Source organism: Oryx dammah, unplaced genomic scaffold, assembly GCF_014754425.2.
Source record: "Oryx dammah isolate SB20612 unplaced genomic scaffold, SCBI_Odam_1.1 HiC_scaffold_18, whole genome shotgun sequence".
NCBI classification, from domain to species: domain Eukaryota; kingdom Metazoa; phylum Chordata; class Mammalia; order Artiodactyla; family Bovidae; genus Oryx; species Oryx dammah.
The window spans coordinates 112,783,844-112,795,948 of record NW_024070202.1 but is presented as its reverse complement, the minus strand read 5'-3'; the positions used below and the strand labels follow the sequence as shown (position 1 = coordinate 112,795,948).

Below are 12,105 nucleotides of genomic sequence, written 5' to 3'. Positions count from 1 at the left end.
TTCCTTTAGGTCTCCACCAGACCTGTCTCTGTGGTTCAAGAGGCCTTTTTCAGTCATCCTATATTTAAGAGCTACTCTCCCCCCACACCCTGCAAACACACTCCACCCCCTGCCCTGCTTTATTTGTCTCCACAGCACCCACTTTCAATGAAAGGTGCATTCACTTGCTTATCGCTTTCTTGTTTTGTCTCCCCGCTACTAGAAGGAACTTGTTCTGTTTCATTCACTAGCATATCTACAACGTCAAGAAGACATTCAATAAATACTCGCTATGACTGAGCAGATGGTTACTGACTTGAAGGACAAGGAACCACAGCTGAAGAAAGTGAAGGAGAAAAGCCCTTATTCTGTGCAGCTATTTTGAAAGTTCCTGCCTCTTATGAGAAGAGTATTGGTGGACTGTGAGGAAGGAATCAGAGAAGGTAGCAAAGGAAGGACATACACCTGCCCTCAAGAAGCTTCACCTTAGAGGAAATATAGGGCTGAGCTGAGGAGAAGCTCATCAGGGCCATGGATGGAGGCCTGGGCTCCTCCCTACAGGCATCTGCTGGATCTCCACATGATGCAAGAGGCAAAGCCCATCTCAGCTCAAAACACGCACCTCCAAGGTTACGGCAAGGAGAGAAGCCCAGTCACTATTGGGACTCTTGTTCTATGTCACTGAGTCCTAATATTATGTCTGGCATACAGTATATGCTCAATGAATGGTGTGAAATAAATGGTGAGAGTGACAGATGTGAGGAAAGGAAGAAAAATTGTTTCTAGAAGTGGAGAGGGAGACTGAAGTGATGCCCCTTTGAATAATAAATAATAAAACAGTAATAATTTGAATAACTTTGAATAATAAAAGAGAAGTGACTTTACGTTGTTTCCTGATCAAGTGAAGAAGTGGTATATTTTTGAACATTAATTTTTTTAAAAGATCAGTGAGTAAATAAGCTTGAGGAAGCAGAGACCTTCAGCAGGCCAAAGAAAAAGGGAATTTATTTCCCAAGTACACATCATTGTTTCATATGGTTCCTCATCATGGTGAACCGGATGAGTCTTTATTAGACTCCCTCCAGCCAATGATGCCATATTGAATCAAAAATAATTTTCTCTCCCTCTGTGTGTGTGTGTGTGTGTGTGTGTGTGTGTATATATATATATATATATATATATATACACATACACATACAATTGCCCAATCTGTACCATTTTCTCCCAAGGGTACAGAAAATCTTTTTAAGGACAAAAGGGAACCAACCCACCCCTACTCTCTCCTTGATAACTCACATTTTCTCATCTCCCAGACCAGTCTGGAGACACCAACAGAGTGACAGAGAGAAAAAGACACACAGACAGACTTTCTCTAGAACTCCTGTTGACATTCTGAGGCAGCTTCCACCTTCTTCTCAGGATATAGCCCAAGGGGGAACATGGCTTCAGGCATCCATCCAACCAAAGCTTCCTCCCATATCAAGGGCAGTCCACGTTCACAGAAAAAGGTGGTCAGAGAAGCTTCTGGAACCCTTCTTGGAGAGATCTCAGTCCCAGCCCAGCAGGAGGAAGGAAAAGAGTTCACAGGTGACAGCCTAGGAGGCTTAATTTTAGATAAAATCTGAAAGTATTTTGGCTTTCTGACCAAACACTGACCACTTTCAATGCACAGTTAATGGAATCTGAATTGTGCAAGGGCTGGGAAATATCTTATTATTATTATTATTATTATTATTATTAGCTTTTGAACCGTGGTGTTGGAGAAGACTCTTGAGAGTCCCTTGGACTGCAAGGAGATCCAATCAGCCCATCCTAAAGGAAATCAGTCCAGAATGCTCACTGATGCTGAAGCTCCAATAGCCACCTGATTCAAAGAACTGACTCATTGGAAAAGACCCCGAGCTGGGAAAGATTGAGGACGAGAGGAGAAGGGGACCACAGAGGATGAGATGGTTGGATGGCATCACCGACTTAAGGGACATGAGTCTGAGTAGACTCTGGGAGTTAGTGATGCACAGGGAAGCCTGGCGTGCTGCAGTCAATGGGGTCACAAAGAGTCAGACACGACTGAGAGATTGAACTGAACTGGACTGGGAAATAACAGTAAAGTGAATGTGGAAAATCAGTGTCCAAATGGCCAGGTTCCCTGCCCCCTGCTTCTCAAGAGGCAGGCAACTATCGATGAATTCCCGAGGGAGGGGGTGGGGGATGGTACTCTGTGTCACAGTCGTGAAATTAGGGGATTCGAGGAGGAGCGGATTGCGCCCCTTGTTTTTCTTCCAGGCCTTCATCTCAGCCTTAGGTGGGGAGAGTAACCCCTCCCAGACCTGCCCCTTCCTGGGAAGGCTGCCCTCGGGCATGACTCCGGGGACGGCGGGAACCACTGGGTTCTTGGCCCCTCAGGCTGGAGCGGGAGGGACATCTCTGAGCCCTTGAAAGCAAGCCCTCCAGGTGGCCATGCCCCGCCCTGGGGGTCGGCCACCTTCCCCTGCCCCATCCCCGCCCGGCGCCCGGTGCACAGGTACCCCCGCCGCACACGCACCTCGGTCCGGTGCCCTGGTCTCTCACAGCCTCAGCGCCGCCGGGTCCCGCCGGCCGCTGGGCTGGGTGAGGAGGCCGCTCGGTCCGCTCAGGGGTTGGAGGAGCCGCGCAGGGAGAGCAGGGCAGAGTCAGGAGCAATTCGGAGGAGGAAGAGGTTTCTAGAGATAGGTTTCGAGGGCGGTGGGAGGGGAAGTTCAGTAAAGCGACGCCAGATCAGCAGGGTGAGAACGTCAGGGTCAGGGACAGCGCCCACCCAGCTCGGCGCGCCCACAGGCGGGGGTCCCCGCGGGACCGAGGGGCTGACCCTCAGCCGAGCTTCTGAAGGGGTCTTCGGAGAAGGCTGGCTGTGCCCAGGGCCCAGGACGGGGTGCCTCTGGGGGCAGCGCCAGCGGTGGGGAGGGCCCGCAGATCCCCACCCCCAGCCTTCTTCTGGATGCAGGTGGAAACCCGCAAACACTGCTTACCTTCTTCTCCCACCCCCTCCCTGCCCTCCTTCCGCCCTGCAGCAGCGCTCCGGCTTGCTGTAACAGCGGCTCTCCTGCCTTCCCAGGTGGGGGCCCTCCTTGAATCCCATCCCCGGAGAAACTGGGGCCTCGGACCCGCGCGCTGCTTCACGGAGGAATCAAGTTCTTTGCCTAGAGCTAGTCAAACGTTTGAAATGCTAGACCTATTCCTGCTTTCTGGAGAGTTTTTATCATAAATGGATGTTGAATTTTGTCAAAGGCTTTCTCTGCATCTATTGAGATAATCATATGGCTTTTATTTTTCAATTTGTTAATGTGGTGTATTACATTGATTGATTTGTGGATATTGAAGAATCCTTGCATCCCTGGGATAAAGCCCACTTGGTCATGGTGTATGATCTTTTTAGTGTGTTGTTGGATTCTGATTGCTAGAATTTTGTTGAGGATTTTTGCATCAATGATCATCAGTGATATTGGCCTGTAGTTTTCTTTTTTTGTGTGTCATCTTTGTCAGGTTTTGGGATTAGGGTGATGGTGGCCTCATAGAATGAGTTTGGAAGTTTACCTTCCTCTGCAATTTTCAGGAAGAGTTTGAGTAGAATAGGTGTTAGCTCTTCTGTAAATTTTTGGTATAATTCAGCTGTGAAGCCATCTGGACCTGGGCTTTTGTTTGCTGGAAGATTTCTGATTACAGTTTCAATTTCTGTGCTTGTGATGGGTCTGTTAAGATTTTCTATTTCTTCCGAGTTAAGTTTTGGAAAGGTGTCCTTTTCTAAGAATGTGTCCATTTCTTCCACGTTGTCCAATTTATTGGCATATAATTGCTGATAGTAGTCTCATAAGAGACTACTGTATTTCTGTGTTGTCTGTTGTGATCTCTCCATTTTCATTTCTAATTTTATTGATTTGATTTTTCTCCCTTTGTTTCGTGATGAGTCTGGCTAATGGTTTGTTAATTTTATTTATCCTCTCGAAGAACCAGCTTTTGGCTTTGTTGATTTTTGCTATGGTCTCTTTTGTTTCTTTTGCATTTATTTCTGCCCTAATTTTTAAGATTTCTTTCCTTCTACTAACCCTGGGGTTCTTCATTTCTTCCTTTTCTAGTTGCTTTAGGTATAGAGTTAGGTTATTTATTTGACTTTTTTCTTATTTATTGAGTTATAGAGTTAGGTTATTTATTTGACTTTTTTCTTATTTCTTGAGTTATGCCTGTATTGCTATGAACCTTCCCCTTAGCACTGCTTTCACAGTGTCCCACAAGTTTTAGGTTGTTATGTTTTCATTTTCATTCATTTTTATGCATATTTTAATTTCTTTTTTGATTTCTTCTGTGATTTGTTGGTTATTCAGCAGCATGTTTTTCAGCCTCCATATGCTGGCATTTTTAATAGTTTCTCTCCTGTAATTGAGATCTAATCTTAACTGCATTGTGGTCAGAAAAGATGCTTGGAATGATTTCAATTTTTTTTGAATTTACCAAGGCTAGATTTATGGCTCAGGATGTGACCTATCCTGGAGAAGTTTCCGTGTGTGCTTGAGAAAAAGGTGAAATTCATTGTTTTGGGGTGAAATGTCCTATAGCTATCAATTAGGTCTAACTGGTCTATTGTATCATTTAAAGTTTGTGTTTCCTCTGATGCTTTCCTAGAGTTCATAAAACGAGACCCTTTTCCTGAGACATAAGTGTTCAAAGCTTCTTACTAAAGGAGGAGGTCGAACGCAGAGGAAAACCTTATTTTATTTTATCGTGGTTAAAAAAACAAAAACAAAAACAAAACCTCACACTGTGTAACACTGGATTTACTATCTTGGCCATTTTGAAGTGTACAGCTCAGCAGCATCACATGTCTTCTTCACATTGTGTAGAGTTCCAGAACTTTTCCATCAGAAAACCTGAAGCCCCAGGCCCATTCGATGAGAATGCCCCTCCTCCAGCCCTAGGTAACCACCTTCTACTTTCTGTATCTATGATTTTGGACAACTTTGGATACTTCCTGAGACTGGAATCTGATGGTGTTTGTCCTCTGTGACTGACTTTTTCTGCTTAGCTTAACGTCCTTCCAGTGAGAGGACTTTCAGTCACCATGCAGAGACCCTTGAGCTCACATTGCTACACCAGGCTGGAGTCCTTGAAATGTCTGAGGTGGGTTGAGCCTCCAGTGACCAACCCGTGCAAGGAGAAGCAGTGGGAACTGCACCGGGTTTGAGGGGCTGCTCTATCCCCGTGGGGTCCCCCTCCCCTTTGGGCTGGTCTTCAAGTTCAGTCTGCCACCAAGAGGGACACACCTTGGAGGGGAAACTGACAAAGGCTCGCCCATCCCCTATCCTACTTGTTGCTATTGAGTTGCTCAGTCATGTCTGAGTCTTTGCGACCCCATGGACTGCAGCACGCGATCACGTCAATCACCAACTCCTGGAGCTCACTCACACTCATGGCCATTTAGTCAGTGATGCCATCCAACCACCTCATCCTCTGTCATTCCCTACTCCTCCTGCCCTCAATCTTTCCCAGCATCAGGGTCTTTTCCAATGAGTCAGTTCTTCACATCAGTTGGCCAAAGTATTGGAGATTCAACTTCAGCATCAGTCCATCCAATGAATATTCAAGGTTGACTTCCTTTAGGAGTGACTGGTTAGATCTCCTTGCAGTCCAAGGGACTCTCAAGAGTCTTCTCCACCACCACTCCTTAGTAAGGAGGACCCTCTTCCAAGAAGACTCTCTCCATCTTACATGGGGCACTGGGTCATTTCACATAAAATCAACTTATTAAAAACCATCAGGTAGAAGTCTGCTACTTGGTCAGTCAACATCCCAGCTGTGTCACTGTAGGAAGTGGTGGTCAGGTCATGGCAATGTCACAGGCCTGATGGGATATCATGTCCTCAAAATTGAGAAGATGATGAACTGAGAGGAAGAAAACTCCATCCTTCTTAGATGAAACAGAAGCTGTGGAGAGCACTCCAAGGAAAACCAAAGCTTCAAATAACTGATCCATGATTTAGCAAGTTGGTTATTTGCTGAGCTGACCAGTTTGCAAAATGATCTTCAACACATCAGTTCCTGGGGAATGGACCTCTTCAGGGAAGTTTCCTGGCTGGGCCCTGATCCAGGGAAGGATGGGACTTCTCTGCCCCTTAGTGGCCTTGGGGGTAATGACAAGGGAAGCAAAGCCACTCCCCAGAAGGTGGGAGGAGACGAGGATGACAGAGGATGAGCAGGTTGGGTGGCATCACCGACTGGATGGACATGAGTTTGAACAAGCTCCGAAAGTTGGTGAAGGACAGGGAAGCCTGGTCTGCTGCAGTCCATGGGGTCACAAAGAGTTGGACACCTCTTAGTGACTGAACAACAGTGATGAGGAGGCTGCCTTAGGGGGTGGGCAAAACCCTTCCACCCTCCTTTTTCCTCTTGAAGGCGTGGCTGGGAAGAGTCAGGCAGTTGTAAGCGGAGTCCTGTCTGTCTGCTAGGTTTCTTTGCCTAGCTCTTGGATCCTGCTTCACACTGGCTGTTCTGAGGCCTGTTGGGAGAAGTGTGATGGGAGATGGTCAACTGGCGGGCTTTTCTGGTGTCTTCTCTTCCTAGGCCATTGCAGCAGGAGTTGGGGCCATTGTCCACGAGAAGCGCCGGGGCAAACTCTCGGTGAGTCAGGCATCCTCTGCCCCACCTTGTCCTCTGTCCCCCTATGACGTCTGTTTTCCTGCTCTATTTTTCTGTCTTCACTCCTTTGGTTTCAAATATCCTAAGATCTTTCCTGGAAGGGTAGGGAGGGTTTATCCCAGGCCAGGAAGCTGGGGAAGAGGAGGTTGGTTTGAGGCCAGGACCCCACGGCTCTGTCATCCATGGAGGGGGACCACCTCTTGAACCTCTCTCTTCTAGGGCTGCGCACCACGTCTGCTCACCCTGGCTGGCATCGCCACGGCCGTGGCCACTGTTGTCTTCTGTGTGAATAGCTTCCTCTGGCAAGGTGATGGTGTCTACGACATCAGCTCCGTGTGTGATTCCTTAGTCCCTGTCACCCCCACCTCTTGGTACCAGCGAATAAGTTCCTATTCATCGTGGGAGGAGGAGAACTGCAGAAGATACATGCAAATGCTGATGGTGAGAAAGGAGAGTCAATCTCCCAAGAGCACATCACAGCTGTAAATTGGGGGACTGGGGCACCAGAGGGCAGACACAGAGGCCCTCTGAGCGTGGACCTCATCTGACATTGTTGGTTCAGGAGATTTTAACTTAAATTGAAGACACTGTTCAGATCTTTGGGCATGATCATTCCCTGAATCAAAGGGGATGAGGAGCAAAGAAGAGACAGGATATCATGAGCCACCCTTTTGTCTTTCCTGGTGTGTGACTGCTATCACTCATCCCCTGCTGGGTAACACACGGCCCTCAAATGCAGTGACTTAACACTTCAGTTGGTTAGTATGTCTCACATTCTGTGGGTTGACTAGGCTCACATGGTCAGTCCTCACTTGGGTTTTCTCAGGCAGTTGCAGTCATGGGTCAGTTGGGTATGAAGTCATCCAGGAGTTTGATTGGCTGGACTGCCAAGATGGCGCACTCACATGTCAGGGGGCTCAGCTGGGGAGTACCAGCCAGGGAGGCTACAATGGCTTCTCCGTGTGGCTTGGGCAACCGGGTAACAATAGGCAGCATCCCACTGTGAGCATTTTAAGATGTAGGCAATGGAAGCTGCCAGACCCTAGTGTCACTTCCATTGTATTTTGTTGATCAAGGCATTTCCAGGCTTTGATTCCAGGGGGTTGAGCGATAGTCTCCACCTCTTCACAGGGTGTGGTAAGGTCACACTGCAGACAAGCAAATAGGATGGAGACTGGCTGCCCCTGTGGCTGGAAAATGCAATCTGCTTCTGGGTGAGAAGGAGTTAGTTGAACAGACTCTGATACCTCCTAGCAAGATGAGAGTAACAGAGGAATCACAGGAGCTGACTCCTGACTGTAACTGTTTTTTCTCCTTAATCTTCAGGATTTGTTCCTAGGAATCCGTGCTCTGCTCCTGGCTATCTGTGCTCTGCAGGTCATTGTGTCCTTGGCTTCCCTGGGCGTGGGTCTTCAAAGCTTCTGTGGCCAGAGCTCCCGGGCCCTGTTAAGCTGTTAGGGAGAAAGATCTCCTGGAGGAGGAAATGGCAATCCACTCCAGTATTCTTGCCTGGAGAATCCCAGAGACAGAGGAGCCCAGTGGGCTATGGTCCACTGGGTCACGAAGAGTCAGACGCAACTGAAGTGACTGAGCACACACGTCAGGCAGGGAGAGGGCGGGTCTGGCCGGCACAGCTCTAGGGAATGACAGTGGGGCAGGAACACGGCTGAGCATGGTCATGCTCCCCTCACTCAGCCTTTCCCTGTGCTGGGCTCTCTGGGGAATGTGATCCCATCACTCTGTCCTGGGTTAACATCTGCCTCCCCAGCTTCTTTGCACTCAGTTCCCCACTTTCTTTCTTTTCTGGCCTAGATCTTGTCTAGCTCCCCTTCTTCCATCAGCTTTTCCTTCCCTCCTTCTTTCCTTTGCCTGATTGCCAAATGGAGCTGATTCTGTCCCATCCTTTTCCTCCCAAGGATTGATTTTCTTCCTGTTTTCTATTTTTTTTTTTTTTCAGCAGGATGAGGAAGGGTCAGAGAGGAATCTGCTGGGGGAGAATTCAGTGCCCCCCTTCCCCTCCAAGGAGAAGACCATGGCTGTCATTGTACTGTGAGCAGCCAGAGACCCTTGCCTGGGCTCTGCATGTCCCTCCCGAGTCGCCCAGCGTCCGTCACCGCCCTGTCCCACAGACTTGCTTCTGCTTTTCTTCTCCCCACCCTCACTCACTGTGGCCACTCCAGGGTCTTCCATTCAGCAAACAGGTATTGTCATGTTTCCCCCAGTGTTGATTAAACAGAAGCAACCCCCCAAAATGATTTTGTGCAGAAAAGATGTAGTCTTCTTTTGTTAATATACCTGGTGCCTTGATACTTGTGAAATTAAATGAGAATTACGCATGAGATCCAACCAGTCTGTCCTAAAGGAAATCAGTCCTGAATGTTCATTGGAAGGAATGATGCTAAAGCTGAAACTGCAATACTTTGGCCACCTGATGAATAGAACTGACTCATCAGAAAAGACCCTAATGCTGGGAAAGACTGAAGGCAGGAGGAGAAGGGGACGACAGAGGATGAGATGGCTGGATGGCATCGCCGACTCAATGGACATGAGTTTGAGTAAGCTCCAAGAGTTGGTGATGGACAGAGAGGCCTGGCATGCTGCAGTCCATGGGGTAGCAAAGAGTCAGACACGACTGAGTGACTGAACTGACTGACTGACGTATCATATGGAAACTGGGTCCAAATAAGACTAAATTTTCATTCTGCTCTATATCCCAAGTGCAAAAACTCCTTTTGACGATTTCCTTCTCTTCAATGTAAAGCGAAAATAACTATCATAGACTTAGGATCTTTTTACCTATTGTCATTAAGCATCTATAACGGATCTGTGGGCTTTACGGAGCCAGCGAGACATGGGCCGAGATCATTGCCTCCCTCCCTCCCTTTCCTCCTGCCCTTCCTCTTCCTCCCCCTCCGTCTTTTTACTTTCTTTCCTTCCTCCCTCCCTCCCTTCCTTCTTTTCTTTCTTCTCTGTCTCCTCCATTTCTTTCTTACTCTGTTCTTTTTTTGCAGTAATTACTGTTGATTCTCTCACTACACACACACACACACACCACACACATACACCTGTTATTCACCTCTCATGGTAAATGATATGACCAATAAGGTTTTTACTTTTAAAACTTTCTATGTACAATATAAATATATAGATATAAGCATTTCTGTTATGGAACCAGATTCATTTGTCCAATGCACAGCAAGCATCACCAAATGCCAAGATGCTGAGGTTTGCATCAGAGAAGGCGTTTATTTATGAGACAGCCAAGTGAGGAGACGAGAATGAATCTCAAATATGCCTCCCGAAGGCAAGGGGCTTGAAGTCTTTGTGGGGGTAGAGAAGCAGGGTGGTCTTATGTGTGGAGAAAGGTGACTGGAAGTGGGGAAAGGTGAGGTAGCTGGCACTCTGTACCAGCCAGTCTGATTTATGGGCTTCGTCATGGGATGCATGTCCAAAAATGGAGGCACTAGCATGACCAGAGGGTGGAGTGTTCTGATGTCAAAAGGTCATTCACTGGACCCCTGTGCAGGCTGAGTTTTAGGGTTGGTGGTCCCAATCTGTCTTAGCCAGCTTGATCTGGACAGGGGCTGACTCCAAGTCCTGGAAAACAACCTATGCCATTGTTAGTACAAGCTTCCCTTGTGGCTCAGAAAGTAAAGAATCTGCCTGCTGTGTGGGAGACCTGGGTTCGATCTCTGGGTCAGGAAGATCCCCTGGAGAAGGAAATGGCCACCCACTCCAGTATTCTTGCCTGGAGAATCCCATGGACAGAGGAGCCTTGTGGGCTACAGTCTATGGGGTCACAAAGAGTCAGACACGACTGAAGTGACTTAGCAGCAGCAGCAGCATAGTTGATTTATAATGTATTAGATTTTGGTGTATTTTCAGTAAACTTGATTTTTAAAAAGTTTAATTTTTATTTTATTTAAATTTTAAATTTTATATTGGAGTATAATTGATTTATTAAGTCTAATGATTTTGAGCTTCATCCATGTTGCTGTGTATCAGTAGCTCATTTCTTTTTATTTAGAGGTTACATTCCATTGTGTGGATATGCCACAGTTTCTTCATCTGATCACCTGTTGATGGATATTTGGGTTGTTCCTGGTTTTGGACCACCACAGGTAAAGCATCTGTAAATAGTCAGGAGGTACAGGTTTCTATGGACACATTCTTTCTTTTCTCTTGGGAAATACCTAGGAATGAGATGGCTAAAAGATCACGGTCTATGGTTACTTTTTAAGAAAGCAACCAAGTGCTTTCCAAAGCCATGGTGCCATTTTGTATCCCAACCATGTCCTCCACATGCTCTCCAGCACTTGGTGTGGTCAGTATATTTAGTCCTAAGCATTCCAGGAGTCCTCTTTAATGGCTTCATAGTGTTTCCATGAAATCGTTGTGCTATATGCTCAGTCATTCAGTTCTGTCCAACTCTGCAAACCCATGGACTGTAGGCTCCTATGTCTGTGGAATTCTCCAGGCAAGAATACTAGAGTAGGTTGCCATTTCCTCCTTCAGGGGATCTTCCTGACCCAGGGATCAAACCCGAGTCTCCTGCATTGGCAGGTGGATTCTTAACCTCTGAGCCACCAGGGAGGCTCCTACTGATGAACTTTTACCTCTCTTCCTGTGTTTTTGTCTCTAGAAGCAAAGCTGCGATCCTGGGTTGTGTAACTGGAGCTCTTATTTCTGTGAGATGGAGTCTTTGGAATAGGATTTCTCACTGAACAGTATTAATATTTAAAAATGCAATAAATATTATCAGAGTGCTTTCCAAAAAAGGCTGGAATCACTTATATTTTACTTGCAATGCATTAAAGTGTCCTTTGTCCTCCTTAACCTCACTACTAACTCTTCACAGTAGCAGATACAGAACACATTTTAATTTGTGCAAATTGTTTTGATATTTATCTCCTTGACTATTTGTGAAGTTGAGTATCTTTTCATATAAGTATTGGCTATTTGTTGTTCTTCTTGAACAATCTACACATATATTGCACATTTTCCTTGATTTTGTGAGCTTTTTTTTTATAATATGGATTTTAAGATTTCATTTTTTTTTTCTTTTTTTTGTCTTTAACTCTGATATCATAATAATATATTAAAGATATCTTTTTTGGGGTAACTTCTGGCTTCATGTGTTGGTTAAGAAAGTATACCCAACTCTTGTCATTTTATTTTTTACAGATAAGAATTTAATCTTCCTTGGACTTTTATATAGTGTGGGGTAGGAGCTCAGTTTTATTAGCTTCAAGTTAGAAACCCATTTGGGTAAGTATCACTTACTACATAAATCATTGTTTCTCTGTCTTTGTCTTAATAATCCCATTATTAACTGGGATTCTGCTTACTGGTTTGTCTTTTCTTTTTTTAAGGAAAATATTTATTATTTATATGGTTCCTCTGGGTTTTAGTTGCAGCATGCAGGATCTTTTAGTGTGGCATGTGAACTCTTTGTTTTGGCCT

At 46.1% G+C, this 12,105-nt stretch overlaps 2 protein-coding genes across 2 annotated transcripts in view; one reads left to right on the top strand and one right to left on the bottom strand.

Annotated features, from left to right (window-relative positions):
- The window catches only part of LOC120877906 (GTPase IMAP family member 1-like), a 597,608-nt gene that overhangs the window by 369,558 nt on the left and 215,945 nt on the right, over positions 1-12,105 (bottom strand). The gene's annotated exons all lie outside the window — the stretch shown is intronic.
- Positions 4,512-8,130, top strand: LOC120877930 (transmembrane protein 176B-like). The gene is made up of 6 exons (XM_040260429.1): positions 4,512-4,529; positions 4,851-4,925; positions 5,049-5,127; positions 6,568-6,624; positions 6,862-7,083; positions 7,969-8,130. Exons 3-6 carry the CDS (start codon positions 5,119-5,121, stop codon positions 8,098-8,100), a joined length of 420 nt encoding a protein of 139 aa, XP_040116363.1. The 5' UTR covers positions 4,512-4,529; positions 4,851-4,925; positions 5,049-5,118; the 3' UTR covers positions 8,101-8,130.